Source organism: Elephantulus edwardii, unplaced genomic scaffold (genome assembly GCF_000299155.1).
Source record: "Elephantulus edwardii isolate Elephantulus edwardi_28Jun2011 unplaced genomic scaffold, EleEdw1.0 scaffold00316, whole genome shotgun sequence".
Classification (NCBI taxonomy): Eukaryota; Metazoa; Chordata; class Mammalia; order Macroscelidea; family Macroscelididae; genus Elephantulus; species Elephantulus edwardii.
The window spans coordinates 2,563,296-2,582,025 of NW_006400066.1; the positions used below are offsets into that span (position 1 = coordinate 2,563,296).

The 18,730-nt window shown below is 36.2% G+C and overlaps 1 protein-coding gene across 1 annotated transcript in view; it reads right to left on the minus strand.

Annotated features, from left to right (window-relative positions):
* ROCK1 (Rho-associated, coiled-coil containing protein kinase 1) overlaps positions 1-18,730 on the minus strand; it is a 179,315-nt gene that overhangs the window by 70,676 nt on the left and 89,909 nt on the right. Inside the window, exons 10-13 of the mRNA XM_006901298.1 lie at positions 16,402-16,561; positions 10,305-10,365; positions 8,282-8,370; positions 4,029-4,077 (exon numbers count right to left, since the gene is read on the minus strand). Of these exons, the coding sequence (XP_006901360.1) occupies positions 4,029-4,077; positions 8,282-8,370; positions 10,305-10,365; positions 16,402-16,561 (359 nt within the window). The remainder of the gene's footprint in view (positions 1-4,028; positions 4,078-8,281; positions 8,371-10,304; positions 10,366-16,401; positions 16,562-18,730) is intronic.

An 18,730-nucleotide genomic window follows, 5' to 3' on the forward strand; every position in this document is an offset into this window, starting at 1 on the left:
CTAATTTTCCTACATTCATGGTTCTCACATTCCATGTCCCAATCACCAGTGTCTGCTTACAACTGTTCCTCTTCCTTTGTATTTCCATACTTGAAAACTCAACCTCCTTTGCCATTTCTGGCAAAGTATTCCCTTGCTCTGTTCAAATGACTGTTTGGTCTGTGCACTGGTTCTGCACAGGAGAAGGAGACAGGGAAGAGAAATTACAGCCTGACAGAGGCAGGAGTTTCTCTTAGTCTTAGCTGGGAGAAGAGCTGCAGGTTCGTGTTCTGTCAGAGTCGAGGGCGATTGTTTTCTGACATGCTCGCCTGCTCCCTTTAATGGTTGTCTGGCTAGGGGAAGCAGGGTGTCCGTGGTGTTTTTCCTGTCTATACTTGTGTTTATATGTGGCCAGCTTCTCCAGAACACAGTCTGGAATACATGCAAAAAAAAGGAAACCTCAGGATACTCATCCCTGTGTCAGTCCTCTGGGCAAATGCTGTAGCTGGTATGCTTTTGTCCCTGTAACTTTTAGGATATTTCTCTTTGTCTTAAATTCAATGTCCAATGATTTTTACTCCATTATTCTGGAAGCAGCACTATTCTAAATTTATAATTAAGACCTCTACATAATCCTGAAAATCTGAAAACTTTTAATCTAGTATACTTGATATAGTAAGTATCAAGAAAAATCTGCTGTCAAGGACTTCTTGCAAGTTCGAAGAAACAATGATGTCAGCTTAAAGACTACAGTGCTCTTGATTCAATCCATGGTCTTTTCTATTACTTACTAAGATCTGAAAGCTCGAAAGTGACGAAGGATGACAGAAGAACTGATGCTTTTGCATTGTGATTTTGGAGAAAAGTACTAAATATTCCACTGGATGGCCAAAAGAAAAAATAAATCTGCCTTGGACAAAGTGGCTCCTTTAGAAGCAAAAATGGTGAAACTTCACAACTTTTGGCATGTTGTGGTTGACTTGATGGTACCTAACAACAATCGTATACTTGAATTTTATTTATGATTTAGAAATAACTAAAAAGTGTTCTGAGAAAACAAAAATGAGGTTGGAGGCATAGCACTTCCTGACCTCAAAACCTACTATACAGCAGTGGTAACCAAAACAGCATGGTACTGGTACAATGATAGGAACATCAACCAATGGAACAGAATTGAGAACCCAGAAATAGACCCAGCTATCTATAGTCAACTGATACTCAACAAGAAAATCAAAGCTATCAAATGGGAAAATGATAACATCTTCAACAAATGGTGCTGGCAAAACTGGACTTTCACCTGCAGAAAGCTGAAACAGGATCCACATCTCACACCATACACAAAAATCAACTCAAGGTGGATCAGATACCTGGGGGCAAAGCCCAAAACCATAACGTTCTTAAGAGGCAAACCGGGATCAAGCTTAGAAGCTTCTATCAAGGTAGTATCAAGTTCGGCACTTCCTCGTATCAAGCATGTCCAAGGTATCAAGAGAAAGCCAAATACAACTAGAAATGCATAATTTAAAGATGATAAAATTGATGCATGGGACTTTCTAAAGATTAAATCTCTAAGCACATCAAAAACTTTTTCCAACAGGGTGAAAATAAAACCTACAGACTGGGAACAAACATTTGGTAATACCATCTCAGACAAGAGTCCTATAACAAAAGTTTACAGAATACTCCTGGGCCTCCACAAGAAAAAGACTGATAACCCAATTACAAAACGGGCAAAAGACGTAGAAAGAATTTTCACAGAGGATGATATTCGAATGGCAAACAGACACATGAAGAAAATACTCCAAATCACTGGCAATAAGAGAGATGCAAATAAAAACCATAAGGTATCATCTTACTCCAGGAAGAGTGGCAAAGTTTAACAGGGAAGCAAGTAGTAGATGTTGGAGTGGAAGTGGCAAGAAAGAAACTCTTACACATTGTTGGTGGGATTGTAAAATGGTACAACCATTCTGGAAGGCAGTTTGGCACTTCCTCAAAAAGCTGAACATAGAAATTCCATATGACCTAGCTAGTCCACTATCTGGAATATACCCTGAGAATATGAGAACTGAAGCACAAACTGTGATTTGTGCACCAATGTTCATAGCAGCATTATCACCATCAGAAGAACATGGAAACAGCTCAAATGTCTAACCACAAACGAATGGATTGGGAAATTATGGTTATTTCACAAAATGGAATACTAAGCTGCACACAGGAGCAATAACTTTGTAAATTATTACAAATAATTGGGAGGGACTGGGTAGCATTATGCTGAGCGAACTAACACAGTACCATAAACATAAGGATAAATATTGTATAAAAGGGTTATTGTAGAATGAGTCTAAGGATCCAGGAGGGGTGGGAGAGGCTGGAAGTAGAGAGATGTGGATGTGCAGGGGGAAAGGGACATTAATCATTGAGTTGTACAATTTGATGGGTGGGGGAAATTGAAAGAATTTACTCAAATTTGTATTTGCATTTTGTAAATAAACTAGTAGAGAAAGAAATCAACTAAAAATGGAGGATAAATAAAATTAATTTATCCAATAATTAGTCACAAAAATAGTGATAAACAAATAACTAAAAAATATTAGTTGGTAAAATATTATCCTACTCTTCCCAGATGACTTATATGCATATCTAAAACTACCACTAAAAGAAAAGAATGTATTTCTTTTCAGGAAATAATGTTTAAAAGTTACAAGTTGACTAAGATAAACAAAGATCTATTACATATTTATCAACATATGAATTATGAAATGTTTATGCTATGTTTATGTGATAATAAAACCTTCCTGGCAGGTGAACATGGCAAATGGTAATAATTTTAAAATGTATTTCCCATTTGGTTACATGAGATGATACCAACATTGGTCCTTCTGAGGTATTCTAAATCATATCTTCTTCTCTATTTACCTCTTTTCTGTAATGACAATTAGGTACTAAAATTCCAACCTGGTTTTAGAATAAAAGTACATCAAGGAAATAAAAATAGATTCTATTTTGCCTTATTTGAACCAGCCAACATGAAGCTGTCATTATAACTTCTATGGTCCAGTTTTTATTGGTCATCTTGTAGAGTTTAAATGCATTTTTTTAGGAAACAACAATCTCAAAGATAGAATAATTTAAAAATTTAAAATTTCTGATTAGAAATCACTGCTGGCGAGGTTGTGGAGAAACTGGAACCCTTATTCACTGCTGGTGGGAGGGAGTGTAAAATGGTGCAACTACTTTAAAGGCAGTGTGGCGCTTTCTCCAAAAGTTGCAAATAGAAATATCATTTGACCCAGCAATTCCACTACTGGAAATATACCCCAAACCATAACCGCCACCTAAACAGATATATGCACATCCATGTTTATCACAGCTTTGTTTACAGCAGCAAAGAGCTGGAAACAACCTAAGCGCCAATCAAAAAATGAACGGCTAGAGAAGCTGTGGTATATTCACACAATGGAATACTATACAGCATTGGAAAAACAAGGAACTCATGAAATACTATACAAAATGGGTGACCCTGGAGGATATTATGCTGAGTGAAATATCTCAGTAACAAAAGGACAAATACTGTTGTAGTGTCACCATTGTAAAACAAGACTGACGTAAGGATTGAAGGGAGACTAAAAATAGAAAGTTATATATACTGCATTGGGAGAGCACTGTTTAAAAGGTATATATGATTAGATACTGTCATGACAGGAGTCCAGAATGAAGACTGCACAGTGGAGTGGACTTGTGGAGAAGGCTAGTATAACAATGAAAGAATTTTTCTTTTATTTTTGAAAACAAAGGCTGCATAGTGGAGTGGACTTGGAAGGAGGGACTGTATAACTATTGAACAATTTTACTTTTCAAAAGGAAGGCTGCATAGTGGAGCAGACTTAGGGGGAGGTATTGTGTAACAATGAAAGAATTTTTCTTTTACTTTTCAAAGAGTCATCTGGGGGAGGAGGTTGGGCAGGGAGAAAAGTGCAACAATGAATGAATGGAAATCCAAAGTCTGTAAATTTTCACTAAAATTAACAAAAATTTTAAGAAATTACCTCTTCATCCAGTTCTTTCATTATCTTGTCTAGTTTTATGTTTGAAGTTCTGTAAAAACAAAAGCAATGAAAATAATAAATATGTTTAGTTTTTTTTAGTCCAAGGGTTAAATAACCACCTTCCTCACTTTCCCATTAGCCAGGGCTTCTTAATCTTTCCTGTACTATGGTTCTCTCAAGAAATCTGGTTAATAAGATTTTCTGTCAACACCCATGGGTAGCAGCAGTTAAGAAATCAAAAGACAATCTGCACTGGGAAAATCTATTTTCAAGAATATACCAAAGACCAAGACTGTCTAAGACCAAGGTGTACCTGAGTCAAGATATGGTATTCAAATGTTCCCTATGGATCTGAAAAGTTGTACAACAAATATGGAAGACTAACGAAAAATCTATGCCTTTGAATTGTGGTGTTGAATAAAAGTATTGAAGACACCAAAGACTGCCAAAATAGAATCAAATCAGTCCTGGAGGAAGTGCAGCTAAGGTGCACCTGGAGGCAATGATGATGAAACTTCATCTCACATACTTTGGGCATGTTATCAGGAAAAGCTAGTCTCTGGAAAAAGGAATCATGCTGGTAAACGTGGAAGTTCACAGAGATAAAGACCTTCAATAAGGGACTGATACTCTGACTGCCAAAAACAGGCTGGAGAATGGTGGAGGTCTTGAGGATGAAGCAGTAAAGAACAAGATTCTCATCTGTTGTTTTTAGGGTGGCTATGCATTGTAGTTGACTCAATGATCTTTTATCCAAACATTATTAAGGAAACTTAAAATGTGTAGAATAAAAAGAAGCCATGAAATACATGAAATACACCCATATACTTCTGTAACATGTGTCCTTCCTTGTTAAAACAAAATATCTATTGGCAATAATTAGAAAGAAGTGATGAGAAAATAAACTAAAATTTGAAAGTAGTATTTTAAAATCTTTGATTTCTATTGGTAATAAAAAATTCACAGGCACTGCTAGCTGCTAATAAATGAGTTGTTCCCTATGTTCATAATTTCAGAAAAGGTTAAATTTCAGTGCTAAGCTGGAGAAAATACATTTCTCAAATTCCACTCGTGGATTCTTGTGGGAAGATTTGTGGATGCAAGATTAAATACTGTAGAGTGAATTATGTATTGGGTTAATACAATAAAGATCAGAAGCTGCAGTTAAACATCTTTCTACAGGAGAAAGATAAGGCCATTCTGTTCTGTCCTACAGACTCATTATAAATTGAAATTAACTACAGGGGATTTGATTGTGGTCTTCATGTAATACTTGCTCGCAAATAAAAAGGAAAAGATAAGTAGCAGACAAATTAGTGAACGTAATGTTTAACAACTTGGAATAAAAATCTAAGATTATCCAAACTATGTTATTTTGATCACAATTTGTTATTTATGGCTCAAAACATGATTACGAGCTTCAAACCTACACACGGATTTTTTTCCATAGATATCTCACCAAACACATGATTCAGAATATACAAAACTAAACTTTACTTTTGCTAAACACACTTCTTCCCCCACCTCTTAATACCAAAATGCTTCTTTTCAGTAACCTGAAATAAATGATACCATTTGGGAAACATCTTCCTCTCACTGAGGCGAATGCATGGCAAGTGTTATCAATTAACACAACCTCTGTTTTGTTTTGAAATCATACTGCATTGTGCTGCTGTGAAAAATTTACATACAAGAATAGGTTCTCAAAAAACAATTTCTACACAAATTGTTCAGTGATACTGGATGTATTATTCACAATGTGTGAACATTCTTATTTTTGTTTTGGTTGATTTATTTCTAGTAACTGGAAGCAGGAATGGCATCCATTTCCTAAACAACATGTCTCTAGAAACTATGAACTTTGATAAATGTTGATAGTTATAGAAAGGTTTCAGGCCTTTTATTCACAGGCCTTTTATTCATAAGTTGTGCTTGACTCGATGGCAATCAACAACAACAAAAGTACCTCTTTCTGTCTCTGTTTTATAGTAATTGTTGACATTTGGTCTCATATAGATGATTTTTTAAGGGCAACACACAATCGTAGACAAGATTTTTATTCCATAAACCAATCTGGTTTTTTTAAGCTAAACTATAACATCAGGACATGAATTTTATTCAAAGTTTTAAGATTACCTCAGGGGTAAATTCTCAGAGTGTTCTAATCTCAAATTTTAAGTGCAAATTTTAAAAAATTTGAGGTTCCAATCCATAGTTTCCTTCTCATTTTATCAGGATCCATCTAACCTGGCTCTTATCAGGATAACTATTAATAGTAAAATTTAGCTTTTCTGGTCTCAGGGTACGTGTGGTCATTTCTGGTTCTTCAGATAATTCTTTTTTAAAAGTAAATTCGATAGCTCTCCTCCCCTAAACTTCTTAGATTAGTAATTTTCAGTATTTTTCCATCATAAGATTAACACTGCAAATTCCTTAGGTTACCAAAAACAGTCTTTCAAGATCTTGCTACCTGCTACCTCCAAGTGTCCTCTCAAATTTTTCTTTCATGCCTATCTAACCAGTCATAGCTCTCTAACCTCAATGTCATCACAAACTCATTTCTTGGACCATAATTATCTCCCTATTCTCCTTATATGTCCAATATTATAGGCATCCCTTTATGTATTCCTTTAGTATTTTACTCTCTGTCATAACACAAATTGTATTTATAATTACTTGTCTTCCTTGCTAAAATAAAAGTTCCACATGGACAGGAACCATGTCTTGTTCTAATTGTCACATTGCTTTATGTTGCTGTTTGGTGCTGTAAAGTTAACTATGACTCACTGCAACCCTATGAACAACGGCTTATGAACCTTGCCCTATATGGTGCCAGCCTCATCATCACTAATAATGTTGAGGCCACTGCTACAGTCACCATGGGGTCTTCCTCTCTTTCACTGACTCTTCACCTTTCCCAGCATGATTTCTTTTTCCAAGGACATCATCAGGGTTCAGATCTTTTTGCTGATAGAGACGCTATGAGTCATACTTGACACATCATCAACATCATCTCATTTTAATTACATTTCATAGAGAGCTCTGGTGACCTAATGGTAAGAAACTGAGCTGTCATTCCAAAGGCACGCAGTTCAAATCCATCAGGTGCTCCACAGGAGAAAGCTGGGCAATCTTCTCCCGTGCAATTAACTGACTCCAAAACCCACCAGAGGATCAGCTATGGATTGGTTCCCATTTGAAGAGACAAAACTACAACATGGTTATGCTTACTTTCTTCTGGAAATGACTCCTCAACATCACTATTAGAAACATACAATTTGCCTTTTAATTTTTGGATGTAGAAACTTTGTAACATTTGTAAAATATCTATTCATTTTCAGCTGTTATTTCTATTCTTTCCATCCAAAGTTTTAAATCTGTTAATTGCCTCTGTTTTCTTCAAGAGTTTTTAAAAAAGTTTCTATCATACCCTATGATTAACTCTTTACAATCCATCAGAAATTATAGAAAATGTGAATTTTACTTGCTTCCTCTTCTCAAAAGTAACAAAACTTCCAGCTTTTCTAATTTCTTTTATTGAGTATTTAACCTCTATGTAATCTTTATTTCATTTTATATAATATCCATTAAAAGTATAAATATCATTTTTATAATAATATCCATTAAAAATATGTTATGAAGAGATATTATTTGTAATTAACAAGTAACTCGGCTGAAGCCAGGTTATTTAAAATAATATTCATAATTCTAAGTTCATGAATATATATGCTCTTACTATACCCATAGAGGGGAAAAAAAGCCAAAACAGTCCTAGAGAACAATAAAATAAATTATTAAAATAACTACATAAAAGTTTAGTGAATGTTATTCAATATTCTGTATCTTAAAAATATCACATGTAATGTAACTAACTAGCCTTTTTAGTAAGTTACATAAAATGAAAGGAAAAAAGACATCCACTGGGCACAAAGTAAATAAGCAAATTCAATACTCAGGGAAATGCAACAATGAATGAATGGAAACCCAAAATCTCTGTAAATGTTTATGAAAATTAATAAAATATAATTATAGGGAAAAAATACTCAGGGAAAAACATACCTTTATCTAGTAACAAAAAAAAAATATTAATTTTCAATTCTAGCTAATGGACTCTTCATAAACGTATAACGTCAGCAACATTTACATCCTCACCTTAATCTGCGTTATTTTTGTGTTTAGAGAGGTAAGATTTAAATTAAGCTTTTGTTATACAAGTTGAAATCTAAAAACGTATGATTAAAGTATAGCCTCACCTGCACTTCTGTTCCATTTCATCTTTTAACTGCATTTCATTATGTAGCTGTTCTTCCAATTTGTAGATTGTTTTCTGCAAACTTTCCTGCTTTAAATAAAAATAAACACTTACTCTACTAAAAATATTAAAAAAGAATTAAAAAAATATTAAATCTGTGCTGATAATTTTGCCTCTCTTAAGTGGATAATTATTTGGCTTAAAATTCTAGCCCCTTTTTCGCTGTAATTGTCTGCAAAATTACCGTAATTTTTTTAATAGCTACTATACATGAGTCTAGTAGTTAAAGAATCAGGTTTGGAACCCAACAGAGCAAGCTAAACCTTCAAGGATTATCTACAGACAACAAGCAGACAGCAAAAAGATCCAAAGTTTGGAAAACATTTAAGATTTGAGGCAGCAAAAGAAGATGATACAGCAAAGACAACTGAAAAATTCAAGCAGGTAAGGTAGAAAAAAGAGAAATAATAAGAAGAAAGGGTCCAAAAAGCCTGAAGTTCCAAGCAGGAGGGACCAGTCAGTGTCAAATGCAGTGTAGAAGTAGAATAAAATAAGGATTAAAAATCATTCTGTATTTGCTAGTAGTACACAGCTGGTTACTAACACCTCTGCTAGAAGACTTTGAACAAAGATCTGAAAATTAGCAGACTTTTATACCTAGTTCCAGGGTGAACAGAACTGAACTGATACTCTGATGTTCCTTCTCTTATGATTTTACTAGAGCAACAGATAAATAAGGTTGTTGCCACTGACAGATATTTATGACAATCACTACTAAACAAGATCAACTCAAAACACGATTTTTTTAATTATTTTTTGGAATCCTAACATATTTTCTCTCACTCGACGGCACGTAACAACAACAACAACAACAACAACAACAACGTATTTTCAAGCCCTGTTGTTTTCTTGTGGGTTGCAACTGAGTTGATTCTGACTCATTGTAAACCCATGTGTGCAACCAACATAGAGCAACTCCATGGGACCTCGAGGGCTGTGTCCCCTTTCAGAAAAGTATCAGGTCTGTCTTCCACGGCACCTTAGAGAAGGTCCCAGCACCTCACCTTTCCGGTAGAGTCAACTGTAACCACCGAACAAGACCAGCTCAAAGAAAAAGGATTCCTCTGAGTACTGCATTTTTTTTAAAAGCCCAATGAATTTCCAATTTTATAGAATACAACAAAAGTGAGGTTCTAACAGTTCTTTATTCTTCCCCTGCCTAGAACAAAAGTGCTTTAATTTTGAGTATGTCTGAACCCTAAACCCTCCTTTTCAAATATAAGTAATAAGTCTCTGATATTTACTCATTTTAGTAATTACTTTTTAGTAAGCAAATTAGATTATGCTGGCTGGACTGATCATTTTCCATTTAGTCTTTTCTTCCTTTCAATCTTAAAGATTCATTCTTTACCTTGAAATCCACAAACTGCATCATCTAGGCTATTATCTTCCCAATCAAAGGCTGTAAAAACCAGAAATCAGAAGCGTGGAGAAATAGGCACTTATTAACCTTATATCCTTCTTGTCTTACTGTGTCTGGCAGTAGCTCTGGTATAAATCACAGGTCCTCTTCCATATTCCAGCCTTTTGCTGGGGTGTGGTTACAAGACTTTCTTTCTTGTACCTTCATCCTAAAAACAGTGGTCTTGCATTGTTATTTTGGGGTGCTTTGACATCCTTTAAGGGTTCCTAAACCTGGTGATAATTCTTGTTAATAATATGTAACTGAATGCTCTTTGCTTAAATCTTCTGAATGTGCCATCTGTTTTCTTTTTATGATCTTTATTGATATATTGATTTTTTTTCCCAAAAGGCAATCACTACAATTTTGTGTAGCAAGAGTTTAGGGCTTCTAGATGGATTATTTGACATTCAGACAGGAAATGTGACTGGAGAAGACAGAGCAGATAAAACTGCCTTAAAAACTTAATTTCACTGACTATACATTCACACACAAAAAAAGTACATTCAATATCATATATGCAAAAACATTAGAACAAAATGAACAATAAGAAAGGACCTACCAAGTTTTTATCCACATTGGAACTACCTCTGTTATCATTAGGAGTTGCTGAAGATAAGTATCTGGGAGGGAAAAAAAGTTTAAATATAAAACAAACAAATACCCTTTAAATATCCTTAACAAACCACTAACAATTACTACAAGCCTAGTATTTTATATTCAGTATTTTATTAGCTCTATTTTTAGAAAATTGAGGACAGTTGTATAATTACATATTTTAGGAGAATATTATAAAAATACAAAATACTAAATAAGCTGTGTCTAGAGCATGACTGTGTAATCATACATACTATTTTCTTACAACAAATTGTTATGTGCCATTGACTAAAACTCATAGCCAGTGAACCCTATCCTATCCTAAAAGTGGTGTTGTTATGTGCCATCAAGTTGCCTGCGAATCAGTAACAGTATGGACAACAGCTCTGAAGCCAGCAGTGTCCTAAGTCAATCTCATGGACTCCGATACACCTACTCCCACTGTTAACTGTATTAATCCATCTTATCTGAGGTCTTTCTCTCCTGTGCTGTCCCTCCACGCTTCCAAACATGATGTTCTTCTCCTGGCAAGTGCCCAAGTATGTGAGATGAAACTTCAAAATTCTAGCCTCCAAGGGGAAACTTGGTTTCACCCTCTCCAAGATAGAGCTATTTGTTTTCTTGGTGATCAATGATATGTTCAATACTCTTGACCAGCACCACAACTCAAAGGCACATCAATTCTTTTTCTATCATCCTTAGTGATTACCCAGCTCTCTGATGTAATTATTTATGCAATTATGCAATTATGCAAGTAATTATGAAGACCATGGACTGGAACAAAAACTCTATCAAGTCTTATGAGTTCAGCCAAGTTTTAGGTCATGAATTATATGAGTTATAGGAGGCTTTATCATCAAATTACTAAGAACTTTTTTTTTCAGAGCATTTGGGAGTTCAGGAATTGAGAATAAAGAATTATGCTGACCTCTACATACATGTACATACTAAGCGTGCGCTGCCACTGAGTTCACAATGTATTATGTTAGCATTTTACTTGGATTGTGACTTGGCAGTTGTTAGGTACCCTTGAATCAAATATGACCATAGCAACCATATGAACAACACATCGGAACCTATCCTGTGCCATCTGTAGTCTCTCTGCCACGCTTAAGCCCCTTGTTGCAGCCTGTAACAACCTACCTCACTGAGGGTCCTCCTCTAATTCATTCACTTGCTATTTTTCCAAGTGAAATATCTTCTTATAAGGACTGGTGTCGGATGACAACTTGCCCAAAGTATTTGAGTTAAGGTATCACCATCTTTGCCTCTGAGAAGCACCCTGGTTGCACTTCTTCCAAGAAGGATTTTTTTTTAATTCTTTTGGCAGCGTGTGGAATACACAGTACTCTTTTTCCCAACACCACAATTCAAAGGCATCAATTCTTATTCATTGTCCAAGTTTCTCTCTCTCTCTCACACACACACACACACACACACACGACACAAATGAAAATTCCATGGCCTGAGCTTTAATTTTTCAAACAATATCCTTGTTTCATAGAACTTTTTTTAAAAGAAAATGATTTATTTTAATAAAAGTTTAGAGAGTATTTCCAGTCATTCATTGTTGCACTTTTCTCCCTGCCCACCCCTTTTCCCAAATCACTCCTCTCCTTGAAAAGAAAAAATCTTTCATTGTTATTCAATCCCTCCTCCCAAGTTCATTTCACTATGCAGCCTTCACTGTAGACTTTTGTAATGACAAGAATATAGCTCTCACCCCTGATGTCAGCCCCATTTTACAAGAGTGGCCCTATGCAATATTTGTCCTTTTGTGACTGAGATATTTCATTCAACATAATGTCCTTCAGGGTCATTCATTTTGCATATTTCATGAGTTCTTTGTTTTTCCAATGCTGCATAGTATTCCATTGTGTGGATATACCACAGCTTCTCTATCCATTCGTTTGTTGATGGGTACTTGGGTTGTTTCCAGCTCTTTGCTATCACGAACAAAGCAATAAACATGGGTGTGCATGCTTGGGTGGAAGTTATGGTTTCTTCAGGCTGTTCCATAGCACTTTTAAAGAGGTTCACACAAGCAGACTGTTCGAATAAAACATATACCCTTTGATTTTAAGTCTGCTCCTACTAATCTGATCTGAGATCCAAGTAAAATGAAATTGCTAACAACTTCAATCTTTTCTCCATCTATCATATTTCTTATTGGCTGAGCTGTGAAATTTTTTGTTTTCTTGATGATAGGGTGTAACTCATATTGATGATTGAAGCTTTTGATCTTCTACAGCAAATATGTCAAGTTTTTCTCACTTTCTGCAAGCAAGGTGGTGCACAATCCAGATTGTTGATGAATCTTCCTCCAATCCCGATGGCACCTTTTTCTTCATACAGCTCAATTTTCTGAACTGTTTATTCAGTATACAGACCGAGGAGGTATGGGAAAAAAAAATACAATGTTGAGACACTCCTTAGTTAATTTTAAACCATGAAGTAGTCACTGATTCTGTTCCAATAAACAAATCTTGGTCTATGTACAAGTTCTGCAATGTCCATTTTTCTCAATGTTATCCAGAATGTATTATGGCTCACATTACAGATCCTGTGGGAGAAAGATGAGCAATCTTTTCACATTAATTTACAGTCTTGGTAAAAACCACTGGAAGGTCAGCAATGAGTTGCTCTGAACCAATGACAATGAGTTTTTTTTGTTGTTTGTCAAGAACAATTGGTAAAACCCTAGCTAATGGGCTCTATCTAGTGTGCCAACAGATGATAAGGATGCACAGGATAGGGCAGACTCTGAGAAGAATGGGAATCCCAGAACATTTAATCGTGCTAATGGGAAACCTATACTTGGACCAAGAGGCAGTCATCAGAACAGAGCAGGGCAAGACTGCATGGTTCAAAATTGGGAAGGGTGTACGTCAGGGATGTGTCCTGTCTCCATACCTTTTCAACCTGTATGCAGAGCAGATTATCCGAGAGGCGGGGCTCTATGAGGAGAGGTGTGGTGTCAGGATTGGTGGACGATCTATCAACAATCTGCGTTATGCAGATGACACAACCTGGCTCGCTGAAACTGAGGAGGACCTCTTGCACTTACTGCAGAGGGTCAAGGACTGCAGCCTTCAATATGGACTGAGGCTCAATGTTACGAAGACAAATATTCTCACCATGCGACCAATCGGCAGCATCAGGATGGATGGCGAAGAGATTGAGATTGCTCACAGCTTCAGTTTGCTTGGCTCCACGGCCAACATTCTTGGCACCAGTAGCCAGTAAATCAAAAAACGTATTGCGATGTGAAAGTCTGCTGTTAGGGACCTCTCCAAAATACTGAAGAGCAACAGTGTCTCTCTGGAGACTAAGGTCCGCCTGATGCAGGCCATGATTTTTGCAATCACTTGTTATGCATCAGAGAGTTGGACAATGACTAGGGAGGATGGAAGGAGAATTGACGCCTTTGAGCTGTGGTGCTGGAGAAGAGTATTGAATGTACCATGGACTGAAAAGAAAAACAGATTCATCCTAGAGAGGATTAACCCAGGCTGCTCCTTGGAGGCAAGGATTCTGGGGTTCGTCTGACATACTTTGGACATGTTGTAAGGAGAGGCAGGTCTTTAGAGAGGGACATTATGCTGGGTAGAGTAGAGGGACAGCGCAGGAGGGGAAAACCCTCTATGAGGTGGATTGATTCAGTGACTGGGGTAATTGGGATGGGTTTGTCAGAGGCAATGAGATTGGCACAGGGTAGAGCACGGTTTAGGGCTGTTGTACATAGGATCGCTATGAGTCGCAAACGACTCGACGGCACATAACAACAACAACATTCATAGAACGAGTTGTTATGAGACATACTCAACTTGATGGCACTTAACATTGTTGATTTTAGTTGTTAGCTGCCACTGAGCTAACTTCGATTCATGCCAACCCATGTGTGCTGACTAGAACTTGTCCAGATGATTCTGCAGTTTTTGGAAGCAAACTGTCAGGCTCAACTTTGGGTAGAAACCAACCAACTCGTCAGCTAGTTGTCAAGCATTTAACCCAAACATGCCCATACCAAGTATAGTTCTGTTTTCCTTTATTCCACTCTCACAATTCTTGGAGACAATTATCATTATTAGCATCAACTTATTTTTGAGGAAAGGGTAGCAGTTACTTGCTATCACAAACCAGGTAATATTATACGAGTTCAGGAACAGGAAAGGTGTGCATAAGGAATGCATCCTATCTCCATACTTTTTCAGTCTATATGCAGAAAAGACCATTCAGGAGGCTGGACTTTTATGAGTAGGACTGTGCCATCAGGATTGGAGGAAGATTCATCAACAACGTGCATTACGCAGATGACACATCTTCACATCTTGCTTGCTGAAACTGAGGAAGACATGAGGCGTGTGCTGCAGAAGGTCAGTACTGTAGTCTTCGATATGGATTGAAGTTCAACACCAAGAAAACAAAAATTATCACCACTGAGAATTGCCACTGAATTGGCAGCTTCATGATGGACAGAGAAGAGTCAGTTTTTTGATAATTTCAGCTTGCTTGGTTCCAAAATCAACACTCTTGGAACCAGCAGTCAAGAAGTCTAAAGACTAATTGCACTGGGAAAGTCTATTGTTAGGGACCTCTCTAGAGTACTGAAGAATAATGATGTCAGTCTGGAGATTAAAAGTCCACCTGATCCAGGTCATGGTCTTCGCAATTACTTACTACTCATCAGAGAGATAGACACTAACTATGGATGACAGAAGAAGAATTGAAGCCTTTGAGTTGTAGCATTGGAGAAGAGAGCTGAAGGTATCATGCAAGGACAACAAACAGGTTGGTCCTGGAGAGGCTGAAAACACTGTCCCTGGCGGCAAGGAATTTGAGGCTACCTATCACATACTCTAGAGAGGGACATATTTGGAAGGGTAGAGGGACAGCACAGGAAAGGAAGATCCAGGATGAGATGTACTGACTCAGTGACTGGAGCAATGGGATTAGGTCTGTCAGAGACAATGAGATTGGCTCAGGATAGGGAAGCTTTCAGAGCTAATGTACATAGGTTCACTATGAGTCACCGGTGACTTGATGGCACATAACAACAACAACAACAACAACAAGATATGGTAAATTCATTAAGCAGTTTTGGGAGAAATTACAGTTTTTGCAGAGCTAAAAATTTTAAGTCTTTGGTACTATCAGAAGTCCTAATGGCACAGTGGTACTCAACTACTATCAAAAGATTGGTAAAAAAAGAGAAAAAAAAAGATCAAGCCCACCAGTGATTCTATGGAAGCAATGTATGGCAGTCACCTTTCATATAGACTCAGAGCCTTGGACTCCATGGTGCAGTTCTACTTTCTCCTATGGAGTTGCTATGAGTCAAGAGTCAATTTGATGGCAGTGGATTTGGTTTTGGCATTGTCAATCAATATATTACTGATAATATGGGGAAATCTGTATGTTGTTTCAAAATGTATTACAAATGAATTCTTTTTGTAAAAATCAAGAAAATGAAAATACCACAATTAGTAGAGCCTTCTGAAGTACTATGTAATATCAAGATACATCATACATCATTCAGGAAAGAATTATAAAAGTTAGTATCCTGGAACATGGATAAATGGGGAAAACAAAAGGAAGACTGGAAACAGTATAATAGTACAGTATAATAAAATGTGTCTTTTTATATGTCATAAATCCATTTTAGCTATCTGGTGGCTTAGTCCACAGGGAACTGCACTGTTAGCCCAAAAGCCTGCATATCTCAGGCTGTTTGAATCCACCAACAGCTCCAAGGGATAAGGAGGCATGCTGCGTTTTGTTCTTGTTGTTGTTTGCCTTCGAGTCAAGCAAGATTCATATCGACCCTATGAATAAAAGGTCCAAAGCCTTTCTATAACTACTGAAATTTATCAAATTGTATAGAGTGTCTGAAGGTATGTTGTTTAGGAAGTGGATGCTACTCCTTCTTCTGTAGAGTCTTATAAGCTAGTGGAGGATTGGTGTAAGCAGAAACCAACTGATAAAAGTGATTCTGAATTTTGAAGAATATGAATAGAATAAAATCAGCACCTATCTAAAAAGCCACCATTTGGTATACTTACCTGCGATTGCTGTAATATGTAAATCCTACAAAAGGAAGCTGATTGCCAACAAAAGCTTTAGGGATAGGAAATGTTTCTTCATCTCCCTTGTCTTCTTCCAAATCATCAAAGTTACTTGTATCAATGTCACTACTTAAATCAGGAACAACTGGTGCTACAGCTAAGAACAGAAACAAAATAAATTCTTCCATTTCAAATTTAATATATTAATAATGTAAGGCAAAAAATAACATAAAAAAAACCACATTCATATTAACTACAGATATTTACCTCTCACAAATAACATATAAGTTACAAAATTCAAATGAGTCAAATTCTCATTTGAAGCTTAGTCCAGTAAGCTTACTATGGTTATAAATCAACTGACATGGACTATTAATATTATTTTATGATGGAGTCTTCAGTATGAACTATTATTACAATCTACATCTCAAGTCTGAGTATTACAGTCAATGTATTATTTCCTTTTTATTAAATATGGAACGCTTCACGAATTTGCGTGACATCCTTGTGCAGGGGTCAGGCTAATCGTCTCTGTATCATTCCAATTTTAGTATATGTGCTGCCGAAACAAGCACAAGTCAATGAACTGTTAAGGTTTGTTTCAGAATACACCATAAAGTACTTGAAAACATTTAAAATCATAGGAAAGACTTTTCAGAAAATGATGGGTAACAAACTACATGCAAAAACATTTAATTTTAAAGATAATATTAATAATATAGAAGAATAATTAGAAATATCAGAAAACAGAAATAACCATTGTAGATGAGCTCAGGCGTGTTCAGGACGGTGTAGCTGTAGACCAGTAACTACTTATTAGGCCATTGCAATTCTTCCATCTTTAATCCCATTCCTGCCATTTCTTTAATTCTATCTCAATCAAGGATGTCAAATAATAATCTTAAAATCTATATACTTTGGATCCCTAAATTAAGGGTGAGTAGGATCAGGAAAGTAATGAAAATTCTTCCCTAAACTGAGCTGTCTTTTACAAAGCAATCACATTACTAGGAATGGACTGTGAAGATTAAACGCCACTACAACTCAGAGGAATCTCAGTTACCCCAAAAAATTATCAAAGGAACTACTACTTTGCAAAAGGTAAGCAGCTTTGCCAAAGAGAATTGGAAAGTGGAAAATATGAAGAATTTTTAATTGTCACGTAATTTTAAGAACTTAGGTCAAAGAAGTTAGTTCAAAATAAAAATATTTCTGGTATTTTAGAGGTGGGAAGAAGAGAAAAAGGGTAGGAAGAGGGGAAGGGAAGAAGAGAACAATAAGTTCTACAGACTTAAATTTTTACCAAGAACCACAGAACAGAAGCTAATATAATCAGGAAAAACTATCAAAATTTTTATAAATATGTGAACTCAAACTACACCACAACAAAACCATAAAATGCACCACAGAACCTTTACAAATATAGCAATGGCAACAGTATTAATACTACCACTAATAATTATTTAAATATAATCACAGAATTTCTTTAAATATAAACCTAACTTAATAAATCAATTAATTACATTTACTTGTTTTTCAGAAATCTAATCTATTATGGAAGTCTAATATAATAAGATGCCAATGACTTAGACTCCTTAATTTCACCAGAATAAAGACTCTACACGAGGAAAAACTGTTGTTGGACTAATCACTACTTGTTTTATTCTAGGACTAAAATAATGTTCAGCATATAATCAAAGGGTCCTGGTGGTTCAGTATATAATATGTTGGGCCATTATCTGAAAGACCATCAATCTGAATTCACCAATTGCTCAGGGAGATGAGTAGTCACTTCTTAGGAGGATTTAAAATCATGAGAATGTAATGGAAGGTCACTGTCAGTTGGAATCAACTTCAAGGTTATGGGCTTGGTTTTGGCTTACAACATGTAACAAAAAAACTGCAAATCACATCTGCCACCATTTCATTCCAATGATAACTTCTTATCCATAAATTTTTTTCAACTCTGGCGGGTGAGTTTTGCTCTTTTTGCCTATTTCAAAGACTCAATGCTTTGTCCAAAGAGAATGTGCGACCTCACACAGGAGTACTACACAGATTTGATCCCTTTATGAATTTTGTAATAGATAAATGTGTGGAGATGGCAACTAGTGGACAGCAAAAGAATACTAGTATAGTTAGAAGCCTTGGAACATGTATGAATAATGACTGCTCATTTATCAAAGTTCATAGTTTCCAGAGGCATGTTGTTTAGGAAGTGAGTGCCTTCCTATTGCAAAAGGGGCCCTTTAGAGTAGTGAGAGAAGATCTTCACCCTGAAACCCACAGCGTCCCTTTTCAGCAGGAAGTAGCTAAGAGAATACGC